Below are 14,949 nucleotides of genomic sequence, written 5' to 3' on the forward strand. Positions count from 1 at the left end.
GACATAATTATACATCAATGCGATTATTATAGTAGGAGGATTGGCCGGGAAAAGAAAAACTACTATAATTATAATTATGACTCAAGTAACCTTTTTCATCTCTCAGGTATAATAATTATGAAATTGTAAATGAATGATCAAAATGGGTGGGTGCATGGAAAAGAAGAAAACGGAAATTTCTCAGCTATCTGACCATCACCATTCTGTATTTTTGCGAAAAGAGGAGCAACTAGGTAAGGTAGCTTGAGACAAGGGGTGCTTCGCTTCATGTTCACTCTATACAGACAGTGCTTTCATGTCACTCTCATCACCATTCTGTTTTTTATTGAACACACATAAAATCACATGAGAGAGTGAACATGAAAAGTAAAAACCAGACTACCAGTACTAGGTTCAGCTTTATCTCTCAGTCAATGTTTTGCAAGGGTCTTACTTAAACATAATAAGGAAAACAAATTAAACAAATTTTCAAAAGGCACACCCTCGCGAAAATACGCCCACCAATTTCTATGGCTCGTTTTCACTCGAATATACGAGTGCTATTAATCCCGAGTAACAATACTATTGATTTCTAATCGTGTATGATGAAGTTCTCTGTAACATTTTCAGCCCCAGCCGTTGTCATTGGCAGCGTGCCCGGATGTGATACGGATTAATTGATGTACACTCTAATAGCGGTAATCACCTCCCATAGTCCAGAGCTCTTACAAGTGTATACCGTAATAGATGTAATTACAGCGCCAGGCGCATAAAACAAGAAAATTCGAATTTCGTATAATTAATTTTAAGCAACACAAAGATTTAATATGCATGTGCGAGTAGGTGTTTGCTATGAATAATATCATTAAATGTGGCCAAATCAGGATATATAACAATTACAGTTGTTGAATAAATTTAGCGTAAGGTGACATATAAAATCGCAAAGATTGTGTACTCGCAGATAATTGGAAAATACATTAAAACCACATGCGAGTAATTACAAACGCTAACTTTAGCACTGAAGTGCTAACCTTCGGCTAGCTGTTCCTGAATAAATAGATCTATAAAAACTAGAGGAGTAGCAACAAACTACAATTCACAATTCTACTTTTAATAGAGACCGGTAAAGGATCACTACAGCTCCATGTAGATCTAGCAAGGTCGCGTGTATATTAGCCAACGTGCTTCTTAGCTTTAATTTGCTCGCTTTTACACGACAACGTAGGTTTAACATCGAAATCTGCCATTGTTACTTGTTGTGTGGAGGCTATCCATGTTGTAAACGCAGCAGGTGAGCAGGCTCATAAATTACACAGACAGACAAACCAACGGAATACTGGCTACTTACGCATGCGCCTTGGGTAATGAATAAGCAGAAAAAATCTATAGATACCTATAAAAAAGATGTCACCTTAAGGTAGACTAAATTCATGTACAAAAATCTCAATAAATAAGGATCCTAAAACTGATTTGCTGGCAGAGCCCAGTCACAATGGGCTTCCACTCCCAGGTTGTTGGTGCCTCTGATGAGTTTGAACCAGCCTCCCTCACCCCAGAATGTACCCCCTACAAGGAAATAATATTATACTAACCGGTACTTGAACTAGTGAATCATTTGTGAAATGCGGAGAGCAATGCAATACAGTCGTGTCATGTGCTCACATGAGTTCCTCCCGATCCAATATTTGACACCATTCTCCACTCCCCATCCCGCAATGGATACTTCATGGTCCAAAGCCTGCAAGCAAAAGCAATTAGACTTAGGAATCGTTATGCAACACTAATCATATGTACATCAATAATTATGGGTTTACATATACCTTTGCACCAGTGGTGTCATTGAAAACGCCGCTAGTGTAGTCCTCAAATTCTTTGGTAACAGCAATGGTGCATGCTATCGGCCCTCTGGCATACATCTCTGCCAACATTTTGTCCTCTCCAGACACCTGCCCATGCTCGCTGATCATATACTGTACGAGAAGATAATTTTCAGTTATTTGAGCACCTACACCTACACGCACAACATGCTTAAGTATTGCTCACAATATCACCTCAAACCTTGATCACCTCAAAACGGTTTCGTACAGAATGTCACTAAATTAAAAAGTGCCCTAAGTATATATATAATGTAATTGCCCCAAGTATATAGAGAGCTTTAATGCCGATGTGCACTAAAGCTTTCCCACTTTAGGGAGATTAATTGTTACAAGCGAGGATGTGTGTTTGTAGACTGCTACAGCTGCTCAAAGATCAATGAAGTTAAGTTAAGTAAAAGTTTCTATAGGCTTGTAAGTATTAGTTGTTGCCCAGCACGAGTGCGCATGTTGCCTGCAATAACTAACTTGTTGCCCAATGACGTCAAATTCTTTTGATGGTAAATTTTTCCCTACAAAAAACGACCTACCCCCTCAAAACCATTTATCGGACACTTCTAATTATCCCGGACAAATAGGCATTTTTTCTAATACAACGGACAATCTGGTGTTTTAATTCTGGTGCTTTAATCTAGAGCACTAAAGTGCAAACCCTCAGCTGGTGACATGATTATAAAGAAACCAGAAGAACTACGTAGTTATGTATGGCTGAGCTGTCTAGCACAGCAACTCAGGAACAATAAAACTAAACCAGACTAGAGAGAGAGAGAGACATGCTGAAACATGACTAGGATCACAACAAAGAAGCCTGGAGTCTCAGAGAAGTATGGCTCCTGGAGTCAAGGAGTAGGATCCAGGTCCCAGAGTCAGCTAACAGAGACAGCATCCAGTCACAATTCTAGCTTTCTATTGTAGTGACACGTACTTTTCCATTGTTCCTGGTACGGATTATTTCAGCTGTAAATATGTAGGGTACCTCGAATAAAGGCTGCGTGTAGCTAGCTAGCTGCCAACGTGCAAGTTCAAGCTTCTTAGCTTTTGCTCGCTTTTATACGACTACGAAGCTCTAACATCGAAATCTGCCACATTTAAAACTAATAACTTGTGGTTTGGAGGCTATCGATGCTGTAAACGCAGTGCTAAGGCATCCAGGTGAGTAGATTCACATGTCACACAAACAAACCAACAGACCACTATGCCCGTGGCTGCCCACGCGCGCCTCCGGGTAATAATATCCGGACAATTCAGTCGCACACTATTATATTTAGCTAGCCTGAATGCTTGTTCTAATTATGTGTTGCAAGTTGCGCTGTGATGCCTCTTGCCATGTTATGCTTTAAAAAGTACATGTATTAGAGTGTTATACCTTAAGGTGACATTTTCGCGAGTATTAATTTCTGCTATTTCTGCGAATGAGAGTAAAATCGCAAAAATGTGTACTCTCACATAATTGGAAATTACAATGAATCTCATTAAAACCAGTTACAAGCAATTAGAAATGTTATGAATAACATTAATTTCGCAAGAATTAGCAGAATTTGCAAATAAGCTAAACAGTGAAATCGCAAACAAATCTACCTGTGAAAATATGTCACCTTAAGGTAGTAGGGGGAATAAGCTTTTTTCTATAATGAATTATACATTAAAAATAATGTGCAGAAAAAAGTGTATTACAATTACATAACCAAAGATAGTAGTGGAAGAGGGATTTTTTCATGACTGCTTGTGAAAACGTCACTTCCGCTGAACCATGCGTACTGCCAATATTGTTGATGAACAAAGAAAGTAAACAGTACATTTCTTAGTGAAACTTAGCCTCGGTCCCAGGCCAATTTTTTTTTTAATAGAATAAAGTTGAAAAATACGGCCTGGTATTGATTGTATCTGGGCGTGGCAGGAACCGGAAACCAAAGCAGGGATTCTTCACACTTTGTTTCCTGTCATATTTCCCCGTAATTTAGCTCCGTGTACGCTCTTAAGTAACTGAAATTTAGCCATAGATTATCTAGCTAGCTAGCTACTGCAAGTTTAAGTTGTTCAGATTAACGTATACATTGTCTGCTTCACACCACTCTCATTGCAGAACAGGCTCTTGTCAGAAGGAAGAAACGTCTTTGCCATGGTTTACAACATGGTATGGCATGTCTCTTGCTTTCACTCACTGCCCTTTATGGTGGACTACAAACTAGTAGGTAGGACCAACACTGCCGGCTCTTGTCGACAGGTGTGTTGTTCTTGCAAATCTCTCTGCTTCTTGTTTTTTGGTTCCTAACCACGCCCAGATACACGCCCAGATACAATCAACACCAGGCCTAGTTGGGCGGCCTAGCTAGAAACAACCTAGCCTGGAATCGAGGCTAAGTGAAACTCTGCTTATAGTCGACACAGTAGCCATATCAAAGCCATAGCAAGTAGTAGTCTCGCAGGCCATACTCCACAATCTGATACTACGTATGGTGCATTATTAACCACAATGTTTATTTGTGTACAGTTTTTCTTCTTTCTCCACAGAAGAAGTAAGATAATTATAGACCTTCTAAAGTATCTCAAGTGGATCTCATGTACTATCAAGACAATAGTCTAGATGATCTGTAGAGAGCTGCACATACTGCACTCACACATTATCATGTTACTCTGGAGTGAAGAGGTCTTGGCTATTTCTGCCTGTAATGAAACCTATAGTTTGCCAACTTTTAGACTCACTATTCTTTCTTTTCACTCTTGAATGCAGCTATTATCCATCAGCAAGAAGCAATACAATGATAGTCTTGATCCTTTAGAGTATCTGATTGTACAATCAGTACTGTACAGTGTTCTGTAGCTTGTCAACTTTTAACAATGGCGGACTATTGTAAACCACGCCCCTTTTAAATGCTTGCAGTGCATTTTAACATTTTTGTGTAGAAATTCTTGAGATGCCAAACTGGACACAAAAACTGGCTATAGTCACCACACGTCACCATACGTAGTATCAGATTGTGGAGTATGGGCCGCGAGACTAAGCAAGTAGGAGGTGATACTTACTGGTGATGAAGACGCAGTAAAAGTTTAACCCTTTCCCCACTGAAGCCGTCTTTTTCCGGCCGCACTACTGACTATTTTCAAAAAATTTTTGTCCACGCTGTGTTGGAGCTATGCACACGCTGTAGGTACCAGCACATGCGCATTGAGCTGCTCTTTCACATGGTATATTTAATATCTTGCCTCGAGGTACGCTTCGTGCAGTACTGCTGAAAGAAAAGTGACTTTGAGATCTTCTTAGTACAACCTCAGTGAGGTTGTAGGGCAGCTAGACAGTGAGAAGAACGATGCTTATGGCCTTGTTGAGTGAGAGGACAATACAGAGCCTGAAGAACCTGAAGAAGAAGCTCCTGCGATGGACTAAGTTCCTGGATCTGTTAAGTCTAGAGTAACATTAGCCTCGGTCCCAGGCCGATTTTTTTTTAATAGAACGAAGTTGAAAAATACCTAGTTGTCGGCCTAGCTAGAAACAACTCGGGCTGGAATCGAGGCTAGAGTAACATCAGTAGTCTTGATAGCTGAGTATAGCTGTATTTAGGCTAGTTAGTACAGCAGTGGACACCATGAGCCACCATTGAACTTGTAAACCTGTGTGTAGGTGAAGAAAACATTTCCCGGGAAAAGGGCGTCTGCCGATGTGACCTCACTGACATGTCACCGTGAGAACATTGAGAACACTTATTTAGTGTCTTTAGTCACATTGTGCCTTCATACAATAATTATTTGTGTACATAATTGTAAATGTTTGTAAACAATCGCTAATTAGGGGGGGGGGTCAGTTACTAGGTAACGATGGTGTCAAGATACCTCTGGGGTCTGCGCTACCTGTAGGAAATATTTACAAGTCATTTCAATGTATGGTTCATGACATATGAATTTTTAAAGACAGTTAATAGACAATATTTTTTACCACTGTTGGTAAAAAATCACGTTTCCAGGCTTTCATAATCTTCCCCCAGACCAAGTTAATAGGCCTACTGAATGGCTTGAACAATGTATTTATTGGTTATTGATGGAGAAATTTACATAACGTATCTTTTTTTTACGATTTATGCGCACGTTTTGTTTTATTGTGTTGGATGAATATGTGTTATGTACTAATTAGGATTTATATTGTGACTTGAACTACTTTCCAATTAAATTCCTCTTTGTACATGTATAGATGCCACGAAAGATTCTACTGGGAAGAGTAAGAAAGAACGAATTAAGAAAACGTACCTTTTTCGATCTCACCCAAGACACTAGATAGATTTATTTCAGTTTATATATCTGTTGGCCACATCATTTTTATGACAATGATTTACATGTATGTGAAATATGAACATATATAATATTATATAGATGATTGAAACATTGTATTGAAACATTGTATTGAAACATTGTATTGAAACATTGAAGATAAACAGCTAAACTATAGTATCTATATCGTTTTATTTCTCTTCTCCTCAGTTTCTTTCGATCTTTGGAGTGTCCAATAGGAAGATTATAGGAATTCCTCGTCGTCCAGAATAGCTGCTAATAGCGGCTATAGCTGCTCTAACTACTATTTGTAATTTATTGTAAGTGTAGTATTATACGATAATTTACGGAGCAACGGTTGTTTGCCGTAATCGTATATAGGCGTTTGCAATCCCTCTTCCTCTACTAGCTATCTATCATAGATAGTAGATGAGAGGGGTTATAACACTGAGAAGAAGTACATGCATAGATTTCAGACTTATGCGCCACCCAATAACTCATTTGGTCCATTTTACTCACTAAAATTCACTCAAAACACATGTCTTTTATTACAATTCATGAGGAAAAACTCAACCAGAAGAGTTTGACGTCATTGGGCAACAAGTTAGTTATTGCAGGCGCCCGCAATATATGGCATGTTGCACTCGTGATGGGCATAATACATATACAATACAATAGACTGCATTTACACACAGTGCAAATAGATATTGCACTGCATTATATGGTTGCTATGGTAGTGATGCAACATGCCATATACCGAGCACTGGATTGCTTTGATCTACCAACTCACTGGGCAACAAGGTATCATTGTAGTGTTTTGTGGCTTACAAAATGTACCTACTAAATAGCTAGCTGCTCTTTTCTGACTATTGTAGCTAATAAAAATCTAGTGCTTTAGAGCAAGGTTAACTCATAAGTTGAATAGAAAATTTGTGCGAGCAAATAATGCTACAAAAGATTCTGAAGAGACGCAACAGCACTAGCCATAACTCGAGAAAGAAGCTTTAGTTTGCTAATCCACAAATCGAAATCCAAGAGAACGTGGCTAGAAGCCTATAGAAGCTGTTAGTTTCGTCGCATTGAAACCGTTGAGCATGCAGTTACAGCTGGAATAGACACACACACACTCACACACACAGTCAGCTTTACCGTATCCCTTGTGCGGCTACGCCTCAAGGCAACCAAGCGTTCATAGGCATTTTATAAAAGTCAGTTCCAATTATACCTGGACAATTTCCCAATAATTGTCCGATAAAGAACACATAATTATATGGTACATGTACATTTTCATGTGTACACGAACACATACAAGTAATTATACGACAATACGTCAGCAGTTGTGCAAATTTAAGTGTGGTTCTGCAGAGTATAAAATACAACATTGAAAGATAATAGTACACATTCGGTCTCACTTTGGTAAACTTGGTTACTGCGTAGCACTTCCCTGAAGGTGTACAAGTCCTGCAGACATACTCCGGCTGACATTGTTGGTCAACAGACAGATAGTTGGTACATGTATCATCAGGAATTCCATTGGCAAGGATCCAAGAGTAAGCAGCTGTAGGATCACCACCTTCACAACCATGGGTGTTGTTTTGCTGTGTGTGGGAGGTGAGCGTTAGCTTTTGAACTGTAAATCAAAAACAAGATGGCTACCCACCTGAACGCAGTCAATGAGGACTTGAGGGGAGAGGTTGATGCTGGGGTAGGCACCTTTCCTCAAGAGCTTGATACGATCACTCAGAGCAGAAGCAGTGCCCATGGCCCAGCAGGATCCACAGTCTATGTACAGATAATACATGTATAATTATAATGAACGAATGAATTTGGTAGAAACAGAAAATCCCGAAATAGCTGGTAAAGCTACGTATACATGCACCTGTCAGATCCATGTTTGCTATTACTAACTCACATTTTGGGTTGTGCTGGTTTCTGTTGACTGTAGTGTAGTCCATCCCACTTATATTCCTGGGGTCATAGCTCGCTGGCACATCTTGTGGCGAGATGTAGGTGTGTGGTAGAGGGGAGACAACATGTGTCTTCACGGGCACTCTGCTCTTACGTACACAGGACTTAGACAACCGAGGGATGGCTTTGGACTTTTCTACCTTAATGTTAGAGTCCTTGCTGAGTTTGGGAACACCCCAATCACAATCAGATTCTAGGCCAAGATTGTCCTAGAGCATGTATTAGACAATGTAATTTGGAAACCAATTTAAGTGAAATATGTACGTATCTCTATTTTGTAGGCTAGCCATGAGCACACATTATTATCACAATATTATGCAACTGGCAAAATGAAAGCACCGCGGGTGCTCATTCCTTGGTGCATGGGGGCTAAAACATAAAGCTACACACCTCTATATACCTATAACACCAGTGTTTCAAGAAAATATAAGCAGGAGGATTGAAAAAATATGTGGTGCAGAGCGATGAGTACAACTAGGTACGGGAGGGGATGCTCAGGCAAACATTTTTGGTATAGCTGCACTCGGTATTATAAGTTATAGTGAGTGTTATATATCCCATGGCCCATATGATTAGCTACATGTAGCTATAATTGCGCATTTACTCCTCTACCATGCATGGTAACTCACGTTCAAACTATCAGAAAGCAAAAAGAAAGCATTAAGGATAATTAAGCTTGCTCCTGTCAATAGCTAGCTAGCTACAGGTACTATATATTGCTTACCGTTCGACACCAGAGTTCTCTAGCACCACGCTGTCAAAAAAATGCTGATCTAGCAAACACTCTGAGTCCCACCCTGACTCCTCCTCCATGACTAAAGCCTCCTAAACAGCTAAATCCACCCATACTCACAGAGCTGGAGCAGACATGTGGACAGTGCGCAGTGCCAAGGCAGAGTGGTGCCAAGGCTCCCAGCATGTCCCAGGCTCCCACTTGCACTGCACTAGCTCTAGCAAGCTTAAGAATCTCTTATCAAGTGCTTCACTATCCTTGACTTTGTAATCTAGCTACAGTACAGTAAAGCAACCAAACACTGATTTCAATAATTATAATTATGGCGCAGCCTACCGTAAGACCTCGATTTAAGGCGACCCTCCAAATGTGCGACACCCAGGAGCTTCAGCAATTTTCTGACCTCTAAAAGTAGCGACAGCTGCGTTGACAATAATTTGTTGATGTCGCGTTCTAAATAGAGGTAAATGTAGCCACTCCCTAGCCTCGATCGTAACCCACTGGAAAATCAGTGTTTTTAAGTGGCCTGAAATTGAGGCAAGTAGACTCTGTAAAGTTACCTCCAATTAGATGCGACCCTCTAAATATGCGACACCAGGACTTCAATATAATTTTTCAACCTCCAAAAGAAGCAACCTCTGGCTTCGTAATTATAAAAGTGTCGCTTTAAATCGAGGTGTTACGGTACACACATTAAAAGTAGACAAAATTATCTACATGATCTTGTACCAAACATGTCTGGGGAAATATTAGCCTCCTTCACTAGCCTCCCCTGAAGAGAAGGCCTGCTACTAACTGCTTGCACATGCGCAATATTATTGGATATTTGTTCCCGTAAAATGTCCTATAATACTGAATTTATCACGAAAATATTCTGACTAAGTATTGAAAGTATAACACAGAGCTATTTAGCCAGCTATATAGCTAGCTAGAGACAAAGCTGTAGTTTTGTTGTACAGCTATGTACAGCTATTTTCTTTCTGATAGAGCCAGTAGCAGTAGTATAGTAGACTTTCACTAAAGTTAGCATTAGATGGGCGTTGCCTGTCCATTAGGCTATTGTCAGCTTTCACTCCCTTCAGACGATTGTCATCCACACTGTTGCAGGCTGTGGGTCTTTTGTTAGCATAGCAGGCTACGGGTAGCTATCAGCTCTTTCTCAGAGATGGGCTAGAAACCTTCAATTATCTACTTCCTTCAATCCACTTCCGTTCGTTGTGACGTCTTTGTTTTACTGAGCATACACGTTGTTATCCTGCGTTAGCCGGTATCTGGCTAATGGTTAGCGCATGCGCAAGCAGTCGATGCCAGGCCCTCTTTTCGAGGAAGAGCGGCATGGAATCGAGGCTAGGGAAATATCAGAGGGAATTATCACAGTTATCTCCTGGCAACAGCATGAAAACAGGATATACATGTACCATAATTATAGCGCAAAATTTTCGAGGGGCTTAATTTTCACGGATTTCGTGGATTAGCAATCCTACACGAAAATTAAGTCCACGAAAATTGTTTTTTAATTAGAATTGCCTGCTATAACGTGCAAAGATTTAAGGCGTGGCTTCCGGTAAGCAGTTATTCCGCGAACATTGTGCAACGAAATGCTTTTAGACCACGAAATATAAGTCCCTTGAAAATTTCGCGCTATACGGTATACTTCACAGCATGCAGGACACCTACATGTATATCTTAGATACCGTATTTACTTGATTAAACGCCCGGGTGTTTATTTCCTAGCAGCATCTGTAGAGGGGGCGTTTAAACGAGATGGGCACTTATTCGAAACGGGCGTTTATTGTTTTGTCTACTTCAAACTCTTGCTCATCAGCAGTTACTATGCTCTTTTTGGCTGCTGCCACAGCTCTCAGCTTCAATCTTCGTAGTCGTAGGAGTGGTGTTTTCTCCCTCTGTGTCCTAGCTCTCTACCATCACAAATAGTATCTATTTATTCTATGCTGCCCTTGTTTCAGCTGGTTCCACGTGCTAATTCAGCTCCACCCACAGTGCCACGCGCCATACATGGGCGATTATTTAAGAGGGGCGTTTACAGCTTTTACCAAACGAGATGAGCGTTTAATCAAGGAGGGCGTTTAATCAAGTAAATAGGGTACATTAATTTACAGTCACGTCCACGTTTTAATAATTATTATATGTTTCCGAATCGAGAATGCATTTGTGTATAATTATTATGGCATGTTTTCTCTGTGTTGAATACACAAATCATAGGGTGGTCCCAAATTTGTGCTATATATACTTATTGTGACATCCAAACATACGCTAATGTGTCTTAAAAAATTATGCAATAAATACGTGGGCAGTCCAACATCTCTAGCACTGCATGCCCACACGCTCATTTTCACCCTTCTACCACCATTCTGCCCTCATGCGACTTCCCAATACAGGCTCTCCTTTTTCCTAACTCTACATCTATTTATTTCTTTATTCCTACCGTCTGATTGAACGATTAATACAGTATTTTATCTTATTGAACGGTTGTGATAAAGAACAGAAAAAGAAAAAGGAGAGCCTGTGTAGTATAGTTCAGTGGTGCTGTATGTAGCTTAATTACACTGTACTGGCGGGCAAGAATAATTATGTATGCACTGATAAGTGATAACTCGATCGCCAGAATAGAGGAGATCGCTGGGGAGCTGGTTAAATGTTGCCTTCAGTCTCCAATGATCGTGCAACACCAGCTAGATTTTTACAGAGAAAATTGTTGTCAATTGCTGTACCAGCTCAGCAAAAAAAGTGGTGCACGTGATTGTGTTCAACCTCCTCTGCTTCCACATTATACAGCCACCCTTCTATTAACATCCTCCAGATACACTCTGGAATGTAATCCAGCTGTAACGTCACGTATAATTGCTTCTCTTACATGTATAATGATCGATGATTGCATTATTTTTTGTTAATTTCTGTAATACAGGGGAAAACTCGATTGACCATGATTGTTGCTAAAAAAGATGTCAAAAGTCCAAAGTATGGCTGCTGCCTGCATCAGTACAGTAGAGCCTTGCAGCTATCTCACTCTTGCAGCTATACCAATAGCTAGCGTTCAAGTGTACAGCTAACTACTAAGTAGAGTAACAACACTCCATGGACAAGTTTTGCTATGAACTCTTCTGAAAAGGCTGTAATGGCAAAAAAATGTCCCTAGAAGCCAATAGAAGCTCTTACTGCACCTCATTGATCCCTGAGCAGCTTTAGTAGTATAGACAGACAAACACACTACCGTATAATATATATTGCTTGCGCATGCACACGCTGAGGCATAACATAGTTGTAGCTCTCTCTCCGTAACAGCACGTCAATTGTGCCAATGTGAAACGTGTACATGCATGCATGCACATGTATAATACATGATAATTATACTTATGTGTATAAAATTTCCTCGTTTCAAATTTGACACGTACCTTGTGCATCATGACCTTGGCAAACCCGTTCTCTCCCCAGTATGAGCCCCATGAGTTCCTCATGTGCCAATACTCCACTCCGTTCTCAACGCCCCAGCCCACTACCTGTGAGGGTCAATATTAGTTAACTTACTGTGAAATCAAGCTAGCTAATGTATATATATACACATGTAAACGTTGCTAGACAAAAATTCTTACTGAAACTTCGTGGTTGATCATCGTAAAAAGTTTTTTCTCTGAGAATATACCCCCTGTGTAGGCTTCCAGCTGGCTGGTAGCATCAATCCCACAGCCAATGGGGCCTCTGGCAAATATCTCAGCCTTCATTTTGTCAGCTCCTTTCACGCTACCGTAGTCCCCCACCCAGTACGTCGGATGCTTGTCCACTGGCATACACTGCACAATAAGAGAGGGTATAATGAACAAGCCATACAATAATAATTATGCTGACACAACACTGAGCCTACGATAACAAGTGATCTACTAATTAAAACCATTTGCGTCCAAGGACCAAATCTTTACAATGGCCACCAAGTGACGTCTCTGCAAAAAAACTCACCCCAGCCGAAGGATCACAAGTGTCACATACACCTAACGGCTTGCACTCTCCATTCTTTGCCTGCATGAAACAATTAAGATATTAACAGCACGTTAAAGTCAAAACTGCCAACCAGAGCCCAGAGGATGATTACTCAAGGGAATTCCAAGTAAGAATCATGCAGAAAAATTAGAGCAATACAAAATAATCGCTGCAGTGATGAAGGCAACTTTTACAGGAAATAAGATTTTTACAGGAAATGAGAGCACAATTTTTCAAAGAGAAACACTACCTCATAGTTTTGGCATGTTTCATCAGGGACTCCATTTTCGTTGATGTACTCGTAGACGCCTCCAGGGTTGCCACCATCGCAGGTGCCCCCACCATGACAGTTGATGATAACTTGAGGGGAGAGCTGAATGATGGGGAAGGTTCTGTTACGCATGATGGAGATACGGTCACTGAGGGCCGAAGTGGTTCCCATGGCCCAGCAGGAGCCGCAGTCTATTATGGGGAGAGGTAAAAGTACACCATCATTCAATAATCGAATGCATTTGTAATCAGTTGGCTAGGTTGCTAATGAAAGTTATGACGTAGGGTAGAAGAGGGTAGTGTGAGACGGAACCAATTATGACATATAGCTGTTTCTTCAGCTATTCTTTAATTATTCAGAAATGTGTGTAGTACGTTGTATGCTTGTGTTAATATGCCGCAATATTTTGTTACAATCAGAATTTTTAATTGACCAAATTTAAGTAGGTGCCAAATCAGAGGAGCAGGCGACCTTCCAAATATGCGACACCCTCGTTATTAGGCAATTTTCTGACCTCTAAAAGTAGCGACTGCTGTGTTGACAATTTATTTTTTATGTCGCATCCTAAATAGAGGTCAAACCATAACTTCGATTCCAGGCCTGCATTAAGCGGCCTATAATCAAGGACAGTAGACCCTCAATTACATGTAACCCTCAAAACACTAAAACTTCAACCTCCAAAAGAAACAACCTCACGTAGCCGCACGAGGGATACGGTAAGGCTGACTGTGTGTGTGTATGTGTGTGTTCCAGCTGTAACTGCTTAACGGTTGCAATGTGACGAAAACTAACAGCTTCTATAGGCTTCTAGCTATGTTCTCTTGGATTTTGATTTGTACATTTGCAAACTAAAGCTTTTTTTCTCGAGTTATGGCTAGTTTAACTCACATTGAAGGTCTCTTCAGAATCTTTCACAGCATCATCTGTTCACACAAACTTTCTATTCAACTTATTGCAGCTTGCAACACTCGTTATTTAAAACTGTCGCCCTAAATTGAATAAGTACGGTGACTGTTTTCTAGCATTAGTACAAAGCACTGTCACTAGTTTTTTTGCTTACATGTAAAGCCTATTGACCATAATTATAATTATAGTAGTTTAATAGTGAACAGGCTATTTAGCTCAGCTCCCTAAAGATTACTGTAAGAGAGGGCCAGATGTCTCACAATACCCCTTGTGCCCTACTTTAATTAAGCTTCATTAAGGTGTGTCGATTTACCTATATCAGAAGCCAGCCCTCCTCGGATGCATGCACACAAGTAGCAAGAGCATTACGTACATTGAGGGATGTGCTGGTTCCTGGCTGGAGTGAGGTAATTAACTCCATTCACGTCTGACCAGGAGAAGCTGTCGGGGAGATCAGAGATATTGATGTACGTGTGTGGGAGGGGTGCTGTTATTTGCTCTCCTTTACTGAAAGTCGCTGCAAACAGATACAATATACATAAGTAGTACAGGTGTAGTTTGAAGTAGATGACATGTATGTACGTACATGCAGATAGATGTAGTCTTTTAGATCTAGTCTGCATATAAAAGTCCACTTACTTTTCTCTGTCCTGCAAGGAGTTTGCAAAGCGGCTGCTAGCTGCACCAGCACGACACAAAGCATGAACAGTGACTGTGTGGAAGAATTCATCTCGACTCAAAATCACGACCAAACACAAGCGAGCATGCAAGTGCAATCGTTAATCATAGATAATTATTATTAGAGAGTTGTGGTAAATGATGCAATAGAGGTGAAATCAGAGAGGTGAAATGTGACACTCGTGACCCAGAGGAGGTCCGACAACAGTGCGCCTGAGCTTTCTGAAGCAACGCTCTTTAGTAAAAAAAAAAAGATCATTATGCTGATTCAGCAAAAGCAGTGCAGT

At 40.5% G+C, this 14,949-nt stretch overlaps 1 protein-coding gene across 1 annotated transcript; it reads right to left on the reverse strand.

Moving 5' to 3' along the window:
- Positions 1 to 1,348: 1,348 nt before the first annotated feature.
- LOC135332200 (uncharacterized) lies at positions 1,349 to 14,804 on the reverse strand. The gene is made up of 12 exons (XM_064527566.1): positions 14,624 to 14,804; positions 14,358 to 14,501; positions 13,058 to 13,269; positions 12,787 to 12,846; positions 12,426 to 12,623; positions 12,228 to 12,332; positions 8,026 to 8,290; positions 7,774 to 7,895; positions 7,526 to 7,711; positions 1,800 to 1,949; positions 1,642 to 1,717; positions 1,349 to 1,545 (listed from the first exon to the last, which is right to left on the reverse strand). Exons 1-12 carry the CDS (start codon positions 14,712 to 14,714, stop codon positions 1,439 to 1,441), a joined length of 1,716 nt encoding a protein of 571 aa, XP_064383636.1. The 5' UTR covers positions 14,715 to 14,804; the 3' UTR covers positions 1,349 to 1,438.
- Positions 14,805 to 14,949: the final 145 nt, after the last annotated feature.

Source organism: Halichondria panicea, chromosome 2 (genome assembly GCF_963675165.1).
Source record: "Halichondria panicea chromosome 2, odHalPani1.1, whole genome shotgun sequence".
In the NCBI taxonomy this organism is placed as follows: Eukaryota; Metazoa; Porifera; class Demospongiae; order Suberitida; family Halichondriidae; genus Halichondria; species Halichondria panicea.

Excerpts from the sequence above, each read along its gene's own strand:
- LOC135332200 (XM_064527566.1), bottom strand. The coding sequence starts at position 14,714 with ATGAATTCTTCCACACAGTCACTGTTCATGCTTTGTGTCGTGCTGGTG. Across the intron at positions 12,847-13,057 it reads AAACATGCCAAAACTATGAG|GCAAAGAATGGAGAGTGCAA; the intron begins GTAGTGTTTCTC and ends TGTTTCATGCAG. Across the intron at positions 8,291-12,227 it reads CCAAGGTCATGATGCACAAG|GACAATCTTGGCCTAGAATC; the intron begins GTACGTGTCAAA and ends TACATGCTCTAG.